This window comes from Epinephelus fuscoguttatus, linkage group LG11 (genome assembly GCF_011397635.1).
Source record: "Epinephelus fuscoguttatus linkage group LG11, E.fuscoguttatus.final_Chr_v1".
Classification (NCBI taxonomy): domain Eukaryota; kingdom Metazoa; phylum Chordata; class Actinopteri; order Perciformes; family Serranidae; genus Epinephelus; species Epinephelus fuscoguttatus.
This window is the reverse complement of record NC_064762.1, coordinates 23975443-23994168: the sequence shown is the minus strand read 5'-3', so window position 1 is coordinate 23994168 and position 18726 is coordinate 23975443. Positions and strand designations below refer to the sequence as shown.

Below are 18726 nucleotides of genomic sequence, written 5' to 3'. Positions count from 1 at the left end.
ATAGGAGACTCACCTGAAATATGCAATATTCACTCATTACATTAGTATTCAGACCTCAAAGACGGATTCCAAAGCTTTGTTTTTGCCTAATAATAATGTTTGGTCTTGCTTTGTTTACTCTAACATCATAAAGAAATATTTCATTCTGTGTCTTGTAAGAATATTTAAGATGTGACCTAAGAAGCATCGGTGCACTCAGCACTCAGCATGTTTTATGTTGAGAGGCTCTTGCCTGGGTGGAAGAGAAGAGTTCAGTCTTGTCGATGCTCCCGAGTAACACAAACTTGGTCCGACTCTCATCTGGTAAAGTGATGATACAAGGATATAAATGATGTGGAGCTGATAGTGTACATAGCTGAAATGATTGTTCTATAAGTGCACTAAGTCGACCTGTGGTGTAGGTCTCTACGTAGACACACCATAGCCTGAGGCGCACCTTCCCAGAAATCTAACTACATGTCACGGCAACACACACCTTATGTTTATTTTTGTAAATGAAACATTTCCTTCAGTGGAAACAAAGTTCAATTTCACAGGTAAGAAAATACATTTATATAAATTCTGAAGAAGTTAAAGCCTCCACAAAAATTCATTCCAAGTCTGGTGTGTGATTTTCCTGGCTTCATATGAGTAGAGAAAAAGTCCACTAGCTGCTAGGCTAATATATGCAATATATGAACCTCATGAGTTATAATGGAGCCAAATTTTGTAACGTTACCTCTGTTAAATGTTACTGTTGTTGAAAATCTCCTCCTTTGACAGACTATGCTACAAGCTAATAGATAGGCAAGATATCTACATGAAAATACAGGGCCATTATACTACTGTAACCTGATGTACTTATGAGTTGTGCCCTTTCTTAAAATCTGAGGTGTTAATCAGTGTATATAATTTGATATTAAAAATTGTACCATGTAGATTATGTATCCTGTGTGTATATATTTTTGTATGTACACACGCATCCACATATTTATGTATCTAATGCTCTGTCTCAGTTGTCTTCCCTCTGTCCTGTCTTGTTGTAGTTTGCTGTGGTTTTTCAACCTGTGGTGTATTTTATTGTTTGTATGTTGTTGTTTTTTTATTGTTGTTGTTTGTTTGTTTTGCTTGTTATTGGTTTGTTTGAAAAATCAATAAAAAAGAAAATTATATATTTGGGTTTTTTTTACTGTTGTTCCTTCAAATTAAAAAAAAAGGGGGGAACATCCTCTAGCCACTAGGCTAACTGATGCAATGTAAAATGCCATAGGCTTATGCTTATATGTTAGCATATTTTATTTGAGTGGAAAACGTGTCTAGGAAAAGACTAGCGTTTTGTCTGTGAACCTTGTGAGTTATAATGGAGCTGTATTTTGTACTTTTGTTGAATATTGTTGATATAAGCCATGTTTTATGTGTTTAAGGTGTGTTAGTGGAATCACTTTGTCAGCTCTCCACAATGTAGACAGATAGTGAGAGACAGTTTCGATGTTAAACCGCTGGCTTCATGTTTTAGGTAATATGTATTAATATGGGCAGCGGCAACGGTGGTGTGGTGGTTAGCACCGTGGCCTCACAGCAATAGGGTTCCCGGTTCGATCCCAGGTGGGGGAGCCCTTCTGTGCGGAGTCTGCATGTTCTCCCCATGTCAGCGTGAGTATCCTCTGGGTACTCCAGCTTCCTCCCACAGTCCGAAGACATGCATAGTTAATTGGCGACTCTAAATTGTGACAAGGACAGCCTATAAAATTTTGTGACAAGGACAGCCTATAAAATGGTGTTAGGCTATAAAAATGGACTGTATTATAGCACTCTTACCTAATTATATACTCTTTTACACTCTTATGTCGAAGTTTTTATGACATATAATTCACACTGTGACTTTGTGACCTGTATATTGTTCTGTTTCTTATTTTTATTTTCTCTGTATGTCTCTTCCATTGTCCCTCGTCGCTGTTCCATCATCATTTTTCCCCAGATCCATTTTCTATCTCTCTACTTTTTTGATAAATTTAAAGCATCTCTGCAGTGCATTGTGAACAGACAGAAAAGACGGGAGAGTGACAAAGATCTTGACCCAGATTCAATCTCACATCGCTCTAACAGCAGTATTAGTATGAGCTTTAGTCCACTGAGACCACAAAAATGTACTCTAAATTGGCAAAACCGCTGAAATGTGAATGGCACATTCTGCTTGAGCATATTCATTAAAATGAGACGTGCAAGTGGTTATCGCTAATTTGTGTTACTTCAGGCTTTTGTTTTCATTGTTTCATTTTTGTCTGGAATATTGTGCTTTTTATTATTAATTTCAAATTAATTTGTTTTAGCCTTAAAAGCTATTTTTCATAAGCTTTTCTTAATGAACCGAGGGCTTCTCATAGACTAAAGTCTCTCACCCTCATTAGTTTTATTCTCCAGACATCTATATAATTATACTCTGGCGGTGTAATCTGTTTAATCACACGTCTAAACTAAACTAGATGTCCTAAATCATCCCATGCCAGTACACAGCCCCTCAATCACCCAGATTCCTGCCAAGTCGTCCAAATCAAAAATGGAAACCCAATTATTTAAAGAGTGACAAGCATGCTTTTGAAATGATTGATAGCAAAGTTGGTTTAACTAATTCAAGCACTGCTTAGATAATAGTGGGTAGCTTAATTTCTTTGAGATGACAAACCAAAGGCGCATCCTCTAAATGATTTTCTAACTGCTCTGATTGCTTATACAGTGAAATTGACAACACACAGCCTGGTGAGGCCATGTTATCTAAGAAGACAGTGGTTATGGGGGCAACATCCTGGCAGAAAAGCAACATGGTGGCATTAAGTGTTATGGCTCATTCATACTCCCTTTACAAATGTTATAACCACCACTGCCCACATACTTCCATGCTTCCTTTATGTTGGCATAGTGTATCCAAAAGATGGCTCTAGAGCGCAGAGACAAGAGTTTCTGACAACAACCAGGTTGAGGTTGTGATAATGTAGACCATCTTTGGAGCCAGCGTTGTACACGACAATTGTCTGTGAGACAATTAAATCATCACGATATGCCGACAGGGAATTATTACAAATGTGCTACGGTTGTGTTTCGCTTGAACTGTGCTACACTGCCCCCATTTTGTCCGTATCTGTAAGCTCTCAGAATGCACACAGACATAAGGATCTGTCCATGCTCATATACCCAGCAGGAACTTCCAGGGCTGTAAAATGAAGTCAACGTGGAAGTTCCAAAAATTGCAGTTCTTTGAGTAACCATTTGAGGCTGGCTCCAGAGGCCAGTATACCCCATAGACCCCCATGTTAAAATGCCCAACTTTACAGCAGAAATAAACATGTTTACAGCCTGGTGCAAAAACAGTTTTGGTCTCTGTAGCTTATTTCCCTCTTCAAGGCAACTGTGCGAGTGGTGAAATTTTATATCCTTCCACCATTATTAAGAGTGGGCTGAATATGTCATCGTATGTCCTCAAAAGCTTGTTTTGTCAACACTTCAAAATCTCCATATGAAGTAAAATAAATGTGTTTTTTCTGTTTATAAATGTGCTCTGTGAGCATCTTCAGGTTCTGTGTCATCACAAAAGTCCTTACATATTCAGCCTGTGTCAAAGTTTTGGGGAGTTTCTTGTCTCCTTAGCTTGGGCTGAGTCTACAACCTTTCGATGCAGTCCAAGCAACCCAATATATGTTTTCCTGATAGCGCTTTAGCACCTTCATGCTTTTGATGCCGTTAAACAAACCTTAACAAACAGAAAAGGTTTGCAGCTTGACTCATCGCAGACAATAGAGGCTGTGGTCAGGTTTGATTCATGGCGGTTACACCGGATTCCAGTAATGACGAGTCACTATTAAAATCCAACATAAATCCAAGCCGACCACAGCTGGCATTCTGTGTGAAGAAGGAGCCAACTTTCGATACTACAGGGAGTGAAGGGCTGAAACTCACAAGTATTAGTTTAAGGTTGAAGTAAGCCTCGGGGGAATACATGTGGAAATCAATACAATATCCTCACAAGGATAGTATTACAGGTTTGTGTGTGTGTGTGTGTGTGTGTGTGTGTGTGTGTGTGTGTACCTGTTTTAAGTCCAGAGTGATCGTCACATAGTGGTACTCCATTCCATTCTTGATAGAGGGACTTTGCCACCAACGGTTGGTCCCATCTATGGCATATTCAATGGGATGTCGCTCTGTACACGCACACACACACACACAGAAAAAGAGAGGGAAATATTAGTTTTTTAATTCATTTTTATTCTATTTTTAAATATCTGAAAATCATGTTAGTTGTGAGTCCAGCATTGTCCGAGGGGAAAATGCTCCTCTTCACTCTTTTTTTTTTTTTTTTTCAAATAAAATCTGCCATTTCAACCATTGAAGGCCAGATATCAAAAGCACATTTTTCTACCTTGTAAAAGAAAAAATAATAGATTTCCTTTCCATTGCAGATTATTTTATTTCACTCCTGAATGGGAAAAAAAAAAAAAAAAAAAGGAGTCACCCAATTTGCAGAATCTCGTCCTGGCCGCTGTTACTATTCCTCACAATAGCTTTAATGGAACAGGTGGAAAATACATTATTAGTGTATTATGTAGCAAAGGTCACTCTGCAGAACATTTATGTATGCTGTGTGTACAGGATTGTTTGGGTGTTTACATGTGTGTGCGAGAGTATTTTTAAGTGAGGACATGTGGTTTCAGGTTGACTTGCGGCTGTCAATCACCAGGCTACTTACGTGTGACATGTCTGTTTAAAAACCATGGCAACTATCCCTCGCAAAATGAAGGAGCTATATATCCTGTGGTAAAAGTCCTTTCTCTCCTCTCTTCTAACAGTATCCTCCCTCTCACCTCATTTTTTAGTCATAATTCAACATTTCTGGAAATAGTCTTTCCTTTTGAGGGTTTGATTAAAGCACATATACACTCCAATAAATTTGAGCTGGGGACAGGAGACCATTAGCTTAGCATAGCATGATGACTGAAAACAGATACTACTGTTAGTATACAACATATGCATGTGTGCGTATGTATGCATACATTTACATAAAATTTGTGCTCCACTGTCTCTCAGATTAACTCATATCGCAGCGGTGCCTGGACAGCGTGACGTGTGTGGTTGTGCTGCTGTCGTGGTCCTGCCAGATGCCTCCTGCTGCTGCTGCCATCATTAGTCATACTTCTTCTGTTATTATATACATATGATTATTGTCACACATGTATACTACCAGGTATTAATACATACTTTTAACATATTGTACCGCAGTAACCAGAACTATAACTATAATATTATTACTTTCATTAATGTTGTTGTAAGATACTGTCATTACCTGCATCTCTCTCTCTCTCTCTCTCTCTCTCTCTCTCTCTCTCTGTGTCATATGGATTACTGTTAATTTATCATGTTGATCTGTTCTGTACGACATCTATTGCACGTCTGTCCGTCCTGGAAGAGGGATCCCTCCTCAGTTGCTCTTCCTGAGGTTTCTACCGTTTTTTTTTCCCCGTTAAAGGGGTTTTTTTGGGGAGTTTTTCCTTATCCGCTGTGAGGGTCTTAAGGACAGAGGGATGTCGTATGCTGTAAAGCCCTGTGAGGCAAATTGTGATTTGTGATATTGGGCTTTATGAATAAAATTGATTGATTGATTGATTGATTTGCAAATTTTTTGTGTGTGTTATAATGTTTGATTCGTGTAAGGTGAAAATTTCACTTTCACAAGAATGAGACAGACTAGGTCACAGTGACCTTGACCTTTGAGCTGTGATCTCCAAAATATAATCAGTTTATGGTTGAGTCCAAATGGATGTTTGTGCCAAATTTAAAGAAATTCCCTAAAACCGTTCTTGCAATACCGCATTCGCTGGAACGGGATGGACGAACGGACAACTAATGATTAGCCAATTAGCGGCATGGGTGGGACTTACGTCATTGTCAAGCCAAGCGAACAATAGCATGCGAGATGAGACAGATAGACACTGTTAGCAAAGGCTGTTCTAAATTGACACGTCCTCTCAGTATCATTGTAGTTTGTTTTACTTTGCTCTGTTCTGCTCTTAAAGCTCAGACAAAATGGGACTGTTAGTATGACCACACACTGGTGACCACTCCATTTAAGGATGTTGGTGCTCCACCTAACATGTAACGGTGAAGGGTGGGGAATCTGTTTAAATGGAGTGTAATCCGTCAGCTAGTGGCAGCAACCACGTAATTGTCAGCTGACAAAACAAACATCAATTTCGACCTCATGACAAATAACTGCCTGCCTATACAGCAGTGTTCACTATATGATATATGTAAGCCTGAATAACATCCATCAGTCCCCTGTTTTATCAATCTCCCTTGACTTGCTTGTGTTTATATAGCCATGTAGTCATGGTGCCGTAAACACTGAGATTTGCTGAAATTTAGTGGTGGATCCAGCATATCTGCTGGCTATGACAACTGTCAAAGACTTCGCCTACTACTACTCAACGCACCACAGGCATACGCTGGTGTCATCATGGTGTGAACCCTGTGAATTTACGATGACGTTAGGTTCAGGTGGACATGTGGGTCTCTAGCTATTGGTTGGGGAAAATCGCATCCCCTTCCCCGCGGAAAAAAATCAGTCAGAGACGACGCAATGTCAGACTGATGATGGAAACAGAGTGTAACGAGTTGACAATTTCGTCTGCTATCGGGCAACTGCTGGGCTATTTCTTGGCCTGGTTGCCTGGTAACCTCATGGTGACAACTAGTCATGGTGCCCAACAAGACATATTCCACCAAATGATTACACAAGCAAGATGTTAGATGTGAACTATTAAGTTTTGAAGGTCCCGGTGAGACATCTGGAGGGAGCTCGGAGTAGAGCTGCTCCTTCATGTCGAAAGGGGTCAGTTGAGGTGGTTCAGGCATCTGATCAGGAGGCTCCCTAGGGGCCTCCCGTTAGAAATGTTTCGGGCACGTCCCATTGGTAGAAGGCCCCGGGGCAGACCCAGAACATGCTGGAGGGATTACATATCTCATCTGGCCTGAGAACACCTCGGGGTCCCCTAGGAGGAGCTGGAAAGTGTTGCTGGGGAGAGGGACGTCTGGGATGCTTTGCTTGGCCTGCTGCCCCCCCCGACCTGACCCCGGATAAGCGGATGAAAATGGATGGATGGATGGATGGAGGTCCCGGTGGGCAGATTCTTTCACCTTTTGATGCTAAGCTAAGCTAACTGTCTTCAGTGTCCAGCTTCTTATTAGAAGGGCAGATATGACAGCAGTATCCATCTACTCATCTAACTCTCAGCAGGAAAGCAAAGCACATTTCCAAAATGTCTCAGGTGTTGGTGTTAATACAGATAGAAGTTTTTAAAATGAGCATTTTGGTCTCAGTTCATCTGTCTTAAATATTTTCACATCACTCCTCTCCAGCTTTCCTTGTTGTCATTTCTCATCCCCTTTTTGCACCAGTATATCCTATCGTCTTTTCCTCCCATCCTGGCTGACTAACTGCCTGACTGGTAAGCTAACTAAGCAAAGCTCACCAAGCAAGCAACAAAAGCTAATTTGATTCACCAGCTGACAGACGGCTTCACTGACTAAGTGATTGGCTGGTTATATGACTGTCTGAGCGGTTAACTGAATCATTGATTGACTAAATAGCTGACTGTCTAGTTGGCTGTTTGAATTATGATCGCAGGCTAATTTTGCATTGTCATTTTGTCATGTTGCGATTGATTCCTCAGTTCATTCAGTAATTATCGTTTCAGACAAAATGATTGGTTAACATCTGGCCAATCTGGCACTAATTAACTAATCTAGCATGATTAATTATTGTAATCACCATGCCTTTAAGTCTTGTGTGTGTGTGTATGAGTTGTTCTTACCAAATGGTTTTGTGCTCCTTTGGTTGCAGATTCGACACTGAGGGTTTCTGACAGGCTGGCCTGGTACATGCTCCACCAGCTTACAGAACATCTCTGGACCAGTCGCACCACAGGTAGCATTAGCGGATATATCTGCCATGGACGCCAAGTTCAACACAGCTGGGAACAGTCCTGGAAAGAGAACACACAACCATAAATGATAAAACAGCTGTATGTATCAGTACTGACGTCTGGTAAACACATTTTTGCAGCAGAACATTAAAAAACGAATATTTTAGAAAACACACTTGTTTATATTTGACACACACAGATGAGGTTGATATTAATCTTCTCATTTGGCTGTAAGTTTGAAAGCAAGCAATGATTTTTCCAAAAAAAAATGCCAGACAGTTCCATTAAGTACAGTAAATATCACAAAGATCTATATATGAAGTTGATGAGCGAGCACACAGAAAACAGCAAAGTTCTGCTTACTTGTGTAGTGAGATAAGGACTACCACAATAAACACAGTATTCCAAAAACATGCTACTGACAAGCAACCGCCACCTCTATGTTTTTCAGGGCTCCCACACATTTTCAGGGACCCATTATAATTTTTTTTTGCCCCACTTTAGTGTGCATACATGAATGGAAAGAAGGATACTGGGAAGAAGATGAGGTAACATACGTGATGGTAAACAAAAACATTGTGACGCATGTTAAAGCTACATTACGTCGCAAGCCCAAAAAAACATTACATGACTTTTTCAAATACTTTCAATGATGTTTTCTGATTCCATGACGTTTTCAGGCCTGGAAAATGTGATGTGAAATAGCATGACTTTCCCAGGTTTTCCATGAAGAGGAAGAAGATGTACTTTATTAATCCCTGAGGGAAAATTCTATTTTTTTACTCTTGTCACAAAACACACAGGCCAAAATACACACAGGACAAAGAGGTCCTATATATGTATTAAATGAAGAGATGTCAAAACGATGGGGCTGCCAAAGGACCTGCCCCGAGCAGTTCGGTGCATTGCTAAAGGCCAAGGGCTCTCAAGGACACCTCAGCAGTGCCCGGAAGGTGAACAGGCACCTCTCCAGCTAGCAGTCCACACTCCATATTGGGTCCGGATGGGGACTTGGAATGGCGACCCTCCGGTTCCCAACCCAGGTCCCTATGGGCTGAGCTACTGCGGTCCAACTGTGGGAACCCTGCTGTTTTTATGGGAGCGCCGCATGATTACACTGCTACAAATGCTAGCAGTATGACGAGGTGATGAACATCTATTTTTCTATGAGTGCTGCATGTTTGGTGTTACTTTCAGGTGGCTGAGCGCTGAAAAATACTCAACTTTGGGTAAAACGCTGCAGCCGCTCATTGCTGTCACTTTTTACCCAGCCGTCCAATCACAGTGGAAGAGGGATGGGACAAACAAAGACAACCGTCACATTGCTGAACAACAGTAGAGGAGAAATTAATAATGAACCCAGACAGACTAGCATCTCTGTCCTCTCTCTCTACGCTCTTCAGCCTTCTCTGCATCCAGAGCAAGTACTCTACCTTATGGTGACAGTTTTACTTCTACGGATATCCTGTATCATAGCAACCAATAACAACCAAAGCGTCTCCACTGAAAATACACTGTGCCCCCTATTGCGCCTTATTGCCCTTCCGTGTTCTGCATTTAACAAGGAGCAAGTATCTAATTTGTTTAAAACTGTCATCTTTACTATTAAAAAAAGCAACAATATACCTTAGCCGAACATTAGAGTTTATTTACAAAGCAAGAAAATCAGGATAAAAGTAATTTGCAAAAACAACAAGAAATGGTGGTAATACCTCATACACGCTGTTGAGCCACCGTTATTCACCGCAGGGGAAATTCCTTCACTGCGACCCCTAAGTCAGATCATCACTAACCACAGGTTAGTGATGGCTTCAATAGATGAACCAGACAGCTGTATTTATTGATATTGAGTGACTTCAGATAGATAGAGGCGCAGCTGGCTTTTTCTTCAAAGCTAAAAAACAGTTAAATAGCTAAAACGCAGTAAAGTACAGCAGGGGTTATTAGGAACACCCAGCACACCCTGTGCTGTACACACAGGGGTTTTGGATTTCAAAATCATTAAAATGATGTCAGTTTCCCTGTGAAGTCTTGTTCGGAGCGAGCCAGCTAGCGCTTGTATGGCTGTTGTTCTGAGGTTATGAGTAATTAGTGTGGAACATGAGGGGGAGGGAAGGTGTTTCATTCTATCCAAATTAATCTGGGTGTATTTTCAGTGCAGTCTAATGCAGTTAACATCATTTAGCCCTCACAGATAGCGAGAGCCCGTATTCACTTCATCTTTGGGTAATAGAAGCATACAGGGAGCAGTTTTTGGCCAGCTTTCAACTGTGCAGACTTTGGGCAGTGCACCGCTACTATATCAAAGGACTATTCATTTGCATTATGTTGCTCAAGCAATTTTTTCTTCTCATTTCCTGTCCATGGATATTTTTCACCACTGGAACAGAATGTAACTTGGAGAGAACATACATTATGGAAAAGTACAAAGATTTTTTTTTCCTGGACATTTTTGGAGCCCATCAATAATGTTATACAACATGACTCTGTTTTCCTCCCTAGTGCTCTTACAGATGGTCGTTCTATTAAATAAAAAACCTCAGAGAAGACAAGAACACATCTCAGATTATATTAAACTCATGGAGCTATACGACTACCACTGAGGGGAGTTTGCTCCAGCCGTGATGAGCTCGCCTGGGTAGTAAATACAGAGTAAACCTCTCCTCCTACAGTACCATTCTGGGTGGAAAGAAAATAACATGCATGCTGTAATCCCTGCAACATTTTATCAGCTGCACAAGTTTTTACTGGTGAGCCACAGTGCCTGGATTTCTTATTTGGGCTGAAAATGACAATTATTTTCATTTTTTGCCACTTATTTTCTCAATCGATTGCCATGAAATGTCAGAAAATAGTGAACAATCACAATTTTCCAAAACCTAAGTTACTGATATAGCTTGTTTTTTTTTTTCAACCAAAAGACCAAACCCAAAGATGTTAAATTTATATCATAAAAGACAAGTAGTGACAAGAGTGGGGACTGACATGCAGCAAAGGGTCGCAAGCCAGACTCGAGCCCGAGCCCACGACTGCTGCAGCGAGGCAATGCCTCTGTACATGGGGCACCGGCACTATCCACAAGGCCCCACCACCACCTCACCATTTGCGTCACCAAAGTCCCATCTCCAAAATGTTCATAAGCATGGGTCAAAGTTTCTCCCATCAAGTCTGTTTTTATAGATCACAACTTTTTGTGTGGGAAGTGGCATACGCCTCTTTCAGACCTTGTTTTGCACATATGCAATGATTATGATTGAGGTCCCAGGTGATTAAAACTGGTGAAATACTGAATGAAGTGGTTTCACACTAAGAAAAAAAACCTTAACACTGTACCTTTAAAATGTGATGAAAATGATTCACAATCAAAATATAGCATAATAATTAAACCTTTTCTTCTAATTTCCAAATGAATTTATGACATGTCTTCATTTGAAAGCCCCTCAATATTATGTGCATATGTTATCAAATGTGCTACTGCTAACAGCCAGAAAGCCAAGTAGCTTGTGTTATTCAAAGAAGAAATGAAGTGATAACCTCTTGAGCCAGAGAGCTCCAAACAAACTCATCATTATTTACGTCTACATGTCATCCTCCAAGAGACTGCTCTGTGTTGTTCCCATAGTGAGAGAACATTAGTCTCAGAGTGAATGACAAGCTTGTTGGACTTAGAGTACTGGAATGCTCAACGTACTGTGCACATGGTTCACATTTCCTGTCTGGCAAACACACACAGGCAAACACATGCACGTACGATGTAACGTCAGGTCAGCAGCTTTATAGTTAAACAACATGTGCATTGATGTACAAACATAAACACAAAGACGCATCAATGTACAGCAACTGTACACAGAGGAGACAGACAGGGGGGATGATCAGATGGAAGGAGAGGAAAAAGTGTAAGAAAAATACAGAGGAGAGGCACTCGTGAAAGTGTGGATGGTGTGTGTGTGTGTGTGTGTGTGTGTGTGTGTGTGTGTGTGTGTGTGTCCAGATGAGTCCAGCTGTTTGGCCAGATGTCAACACTGATGAACTGTGAAGAACATCTGAGACACCCAAAGACTCTCTCACACATGTGTACACATTCTCACAGAAGTGCTCACAACATATCATATACACACTGAGTCAAAACGCATACCTTCCAGACCTCTCAGAAATGATATCTGAGAATCTACACCACTGAGGAAGACCAGATTTTCATAACAGGAAAAGTTCTCACTGTGTAATGACAAATTGAGAGTGGATAAGCTCATGCCATATCCAGGATGTGTTTCTGTATGTTTGTGTTGGAGTCAAGGATCACTTAGAGGAATATTTCACCCCACAAAGAGATCGTTTGTATATAAGTCACTCTGATACGCTGAATTTGTGAAGAGCACTTTGTTTTGTTGTTGCCTTAAATGATAGGACAGCTGTGGATAGACAGGAAAGTTGGGAGGGTGACATGCAGCAAAGGGCCGTGGAGAAAATTCTTGATGAATTGGAGTAAATGGGGTCCGCATTTAGAAGCCAAACTATATCAACATCTGTTTACTAAAACTCTCAAACAACTCATGCAGTATAATTCAAGTCTCATTTATCCAGTCTTATGCTCAGTACTTCCCAAAAATGCATTTTCACAAAACTTCACTATTTAAAACACTTCTGTATCTGGGAAAGTGTGTGCATCAGAACTGCACTCATGCATCCATTGAGCAAAGTTCAAACACACACTCCTGCCCAGGTGTGCTACTCGTCTGTGAGTGAGACTGTTTATGCGAAAGTATTATAAATATTAAGGTTTTAGTGAAAATGCATGTTTGGGAACGACTAAGCATAACGACTAGATAAATGAGTCTTGTATTATACTGCATGAGTTGTGTGAGAGTTTTTAAATGAATGTTGTGATAGAGTTTTGCTTTTATTAAATGTTCTGTATGCAGCTTTCAGAGCGTAATTATGGCAGGAAGTCATTATTTGATATGTAAAAATATAGGGAAGTAATGGAGTCCTGAGAAGAGAGTAGGGTTTTCCACACATTCATATATTTTGTGGCGACTCACACCATCCCCCCTCGTGGCAACAGTACTCCCCAATGGCAGTGGCCCCCTAGCAGGACAATGCACCATGCCACACTGCAAACATCGCTCAGGAATGGCCCAAGGAACGTGACAAAGAACTCAAAGTGTCAACCTGGCCTCCAAATTCCCCAGATCCCAATCTGAATGAGCATCTGTGGCACGTGCCATTAACCCACCTCACAATCCACTGGACTAAATGGCACTGCCGCCAACGCAATGGTGCCAGACACCGCAGGACACTCCCAGAGATCCTGTGTCCATGCCTCGACTGGTCAGAGCCAAGTCCGATCCAAGGAGGCCCCACCTTGGATAAGGGGTACATCACAATAATCCTTGAGCAGGTTGGGACCTGGGAAATTTAGAAGCCAGGTCGACACCTTGAGCTTTTTGTCACGCTCCACAGGCCATTTCTAAACAGCTTTTATGGTGTGGCATACTGCTTTTTTCTGCTGCTCGGTCTGCAACAGTGTTAAAGTGGGTGGAACATGTCAGGTGGTATCCACATGAATGCCAGAACCAAAGGTTTCCCAGCAGAACAAGGCATTCACTTAACCTGTCAGTGGTTTTAATGTTTTGGCTGATCGGTGTATATACTGTGTGGTTATATTGCTCCACACTCTTAAATCGCAGTGTACTCTGGGCACAGACAGAGCAGCAGAACATGAGGTGCAGTGAAAGTGAAATTTAACTGTTCATTGTGCGGAGTCTAAAAGTTTGCATTCACTCGCCTCTGCTGCAGCTGCTCCTCTAATCCATCAATCTGATCCGATCCATCCCACAACTAAAAACAACTAAAAAAAACTCAGATATTAGGACGACATTGTCGTGGAAGCGGAAGCCCACCTTCAGGTTTCCCTCAGGTTATCAATGTTAAAGCAGCTGTGCGGAACTTTACATTTTTGCTGATTATAGTGCCCCCCTTTGGTCGAAGCGATGTGACACCCACAGCCTGGTGTCGTAAAATCTCGACTGCAACCGGCAATTACTGCATGCATTTGTTTTGGAGAGCAAGAAGAAAATCATAGATGTTCTGGTGTAGCTCTGAATTTCTTATGAACTGAAAACAACTGCCTGCTGTATATTTGTGTTCATGGTTAAGTCACAGATAATTTTGTGGGGACTGTTGTAACTGTGCGTTCACACCAGGCGCGAGTGAAGCAAATTACTCGTACGTAACGCGAGTATGGATGCTGGACCATTTTGTTAATTTGCGTTATCGCGTCAGTCACATGAGTAGCGAGCCCGCCCATTTTCACTAGATAACAACATCTGGCCCACCATTCTCTCCTCAACCATGGCTGAGATAACCACCATCGCTGCTTTGTACCTGCTCTGGAAGTCCCAGATGTGTCGGAGGGCCAAACGCCGTCGTTTTTGGGTTCACCCTATCCTGCAGAAGCGCATCCAGCTCTGTGAATTTCACCACCTCCTCCAGGAATGCCGTCTGGATGATAGCCGCTTTCAGCAGTACTTCAGGCTGACTGGGGCCCAATTTGAGGACGTGTTGGCGAAGGCTGGCGCCAGGATCTCCCGGCAGGACACCAACTACAGGCGCTCCATTTCAGCTGCGGAGCGCCTGTCCATCTGTCTCCGGTGAGTAGCAGTTTATTGTTGTGTCAACAACTGGACGTCAGGGCGTCAAGACGTCACTGACGTCATGATGCCAGTGACGTCGGGAGAATCCCAACACTGATTGGCTTTCGTGGCACAGCATCACGCGAATTCGCCTCAAAAGTTCAATATTTTCAACTCGAGCGATGAGGCGATGGACGCAAATTTCGCGGCTATCACACGACGTCTACGCGTCCATCGCGTCGCGTTAGATGCGTCCATTGCGCCGCCCAGCTCCTTCTTCTTCTGCGGTTTAATGGCTGCGGGCCGCTGTGGGAATGCAGACGTACTTCCGCCTCCGGAGGCCGTATTCTGGTTTGCTGACTTCCGCTGTGTCCGACCCGACCAAGGCTACACTAAATAGCCATACAGAGAAAGGCTTTTTTGTCGCTGTTGGGTTCAAATAAATATGCAGATCTTCAAGGGGGGGTGATACGAACTAGGAACAGTTTTATGAATGGTAAAAAGTTCCGCACAGCTGCTTTAACTCTGTCAGCACTGTCAGCACACTGTTCTTAGTACTAATTACTGAGTTAGGGGGCATACACATGCCATGTCTTTAACCGCCTGAAAAACGCAAGGTCTGGCACTGGGTGCTACTCTTGTGCCTTTTTTGAGCAAGCTATCAAGAGTGCAGCGGCAGGTTGCGTCTGAGGATGCTAAGCAACCTTAACAAGCACCTTATCAAAGCCTATTTACCTGAATCCTAAGTGCAGAGCTTCCAGGCTCGTCAATGGGACAGTCCTGCACTAAAATGACCAACTTTTCTATATTGACCACGGCCTGATATTTATGGAAGAAGGGAAAAATATCTGTTGGCTGTGATTGGTTGTTCCTCGTCACATGACAAACTGTGTGCGCTGCTGTCTTCCAAAAGTTGAACTCAGTTTATCTCAGGGTGCAGCCGTTGCAGCCTGATAAACAGGCGCTCAGGAACGCGTGCTCCCCGTGACGGCATCGTCCTGCCGCGCGTCTATGTTGAAAACAATGTATTTGAGGGTGCAAAAAACACGGCATGAGTAAGGAGCCTTAGGTCCATTAACTGCCAGCTCAGCAGCCTCCATGTTGAAAACCGTGTGCAGACTATCTCGCCCCAGATTCTCAGTCATCGATATGCTCTGAATGCCACACACAGCTCCTTTAAATGACGCCCCCTTTGACTTCAATTCATCAAGAATGTTTTGGATTCTTTGTCTTTCTTTGTGGATTCTTTCTCCAAGTTTTCCTTATGATTTCAACGCAACACGGGATGAGTGATTGATATGCAAATGATCACTTGTGTATAAGGTATTTCTTCACTGCACCTTCAAGAACATCAAATGTCTGTAGACAAGAGTAAGCAAGGGTAATAGTCCACATACACAATAATCACAATGCTTAATTTCCAACTCTATCTTAAAATAAAATAGTCTTTCTGACACAAGTCTTTCTGTCTCTGAGCTTTAACATTATAATGATAATAAAGCTGCTTTTATTAACGTTCTATTGATGTCTTTTCAGCTCTGTCTTGTCACTGTGGCACCATTTTTGAATGCCTCAAGATTTTAAGTCTGATATTAGGTCCACATGTCAAAGACTGCAGTGCAGGTTGAAGCCTCTTCACTGCTCTCTTTTGTTCATTCTATTCCCAAATTGAACAGTGATAGCAGGCAAAAAGATAAAGCTCGAACAGAGGGTAACAGCTTGCAGGTGCCAAATACACCAATGCCTCATGGATCTATCCTCCAATGCACCTCTTACAAGAGCAAACAAAAAGTGTGCACCATCTTGTTGTCATGGTGCCAACACAGGAAATCCTGTAACCAGACTTCAGAATAAAAAATATCTTAGTTAAGGCCTTAATGCAAGATCAAAAACAGTTTGATGAACATATTTTTCATGGTCCTTCTTCTCCACACCGTTTCTAACTACTGCCTCCTGCGTCTGCCAGGAAATCAAGCCAACATCCTGCTTATTCCTGGGTTTTGATCCACAACCTGGAAGAGTCTCCAACCAAATACAAGTGTATGTGGGAGACTGTGCAACCTTTAATGGTGTCATTTTACCTTCATTTGAGACGGCTAATACCTTAAGCTTCATATCAGGTCTGTGTGTCAGATTTAAGGGATTCAAAGAGGAACCACATGTTTTGGTTTGCACCTGTTTCATCCCTTTTTATATAGCCGGGAATTTGTGACGTGGGTTAAACTCTTGCATGGTGACTTAACGTGATTTCCAAACATGTATTTAAAGTTTAATAACTAACAGCAAATTAAAAAAAACATCTTTGGAAAGTCCTGCTTTCACAAAATAACGCAGGAAGCAGCAACGAAGAATAAGACAGACAATTTCAACAAAATTTTCTTTTTAGATTTTCGTGGGTTCCCAGTGTCTGCGTTGGGTGTCATAGCAACTTTTACTAAACATCAAAATCCTCCGTCGGGAGAATCTGATCATGTGTACGACTCCGACTTTGGCTACTGATAACACTTCTTCTCTCTTGCCTTTTATGTTGAACAAAGAGGTGAGATAGCAACAGAGGAATGGAGAGGGACGACTAAAGGCAGGGTTCAGATTTCAGATTCAGTGAATGACAAGGACACAATGACTGTCTGCCTTCGGCTCTATGGCTGCCACACACACACATCCGTGCACACACACACACACACACACACACACACACATCTACTCAGGTTCATCACCTTCCATTCTTTTCTCTCTGCTCTGATAACCATAGTAACCTGTCTGTCTGTCTGTCTGTTTGTCTGTCTGTCTGTTGGCCTATCTATCCTCCGTCTACGCTCTGTTAACCAGATGTCTCAGAGGATTTACTGCCATACAGGCTCGAAATTATAATACTGTCAAAATGTATAAGTACACGCAGTGAAAGCCGGGCAATGTCAGTGCCAAAGAAGCTGTTTCAAAAGCCCAGCACTGATTACAAGGCAACATCTCAGAGGCGTGTACTATGAAGCGAGATGAGTGGGTTAGCAAGGGGTGTTGAGCCTAAAGCCAGAGTTTTCAGTTTTGAGAAGGTAACCTAGCAAGATTGCGATAGAAACTTAGAAAGCAGACCTCCATGTTCAGAAGCCCCTTTCACAAAACAACTCAAGTGGAAATGGTGTCACGTGGTCAATTTATAGCCCAGTACAGACCAAAGATTTGCAACGAGACAAGGTGAAACAGGCAACTACTTGTAATGCACCTTTCTGTAATGAGATGGTGTATCATCTCTATGCAACAACTCTCTGTACCTCCATTCTGAATTCCAGCTTTTCAGGCTTATTTTGTGGCTGAATATAATTTGAGGGGGCATAAGCACATACAGTGAGTAGCAGCAGCAACCCACCATCCGACACTGGCACCCGGCGAGGATGGAAACACAGGGCTCAGTGGGTACAGAGTACCTGCCACAGCAAGTGACCACGCTGTCTGCGGTCATTTTGACTCAACCAGCAGATTTCACTGCATTTCTACTGGCTGTAGAAACAGGTGACTTGTTTACGTTCTAAATCCAGCCACCAGCTGACCAGCTGAGTTGCAGGTGACACCATCAGGTGGCTTGAGTCAAGCTCAGACGGCCAGTTCACACCGCTGCAACTTTTCTCTGCAACGCTCTATAACGGTTTCGTCTGGTCACAAATCTTTGATCTGAACTGGGCTTATGAGCTATACAGATTCTCAGCTGAGGAACTTGTTGAGCTATAACTTTAAAATAGTAATGTCACCTAATGAAGCTGTACAGCAATTACAGTTCACTGTATTCATTACATTTTTTTGTTCTGCTTTTTTGTTGTTGTTGTTGTTGTTTTTTCAACCTACATCAGCGATGCATAAAATCTGAAATATGTTTGTAGTGTTCTCTGGCCATTTGCCCACGCTGACTTAAAAAAGAAGCCTTCTATAAAACCGCAGGTAGTATACATTATTGGTCACTATATTGCTAATCAGAATGATGTTTTACTTGCATTTGAAATTAAGTATTATTCCTTCAAACCATAACATTTGGATTATCTTTATATGCTTGGTCCTGATTCACTGACGTATGTGTCATTTGGCTAAAAATGAAAATAATTTCTGTGTAGCCTTCATTATGGGACTGCGTCTGATCTAACTGCCATTCTGTAGTA

General features: G+C 42.0%; 1 protein-coding gene across 1 annotated transcript in view; it reads right to left on the bottom strand.

Annotated features, from left to right (window-relative positions):
- The window catches only part of lama2 (laminin, alpha 2), a 325147-nt gene that overhangs the window by 249661 nt on the left and 56760 nt on the right, over positions 1-18726 (bottom strand). The window contains exons 2-3 of the mRNA XM_049589718.1: positions 7839-8009; positions 4060-4172 (exon numbers count right to left, since the gene is read on the bottom strand). Coding sequence (XP_049445675.1) covers positions 4060-4172; positions 7839-8009 — 284 coding nt within the window. The remainder of the gene's footprint in view (positions 1-4059; positions 4173-7838; positions 8010-18726) is intronic.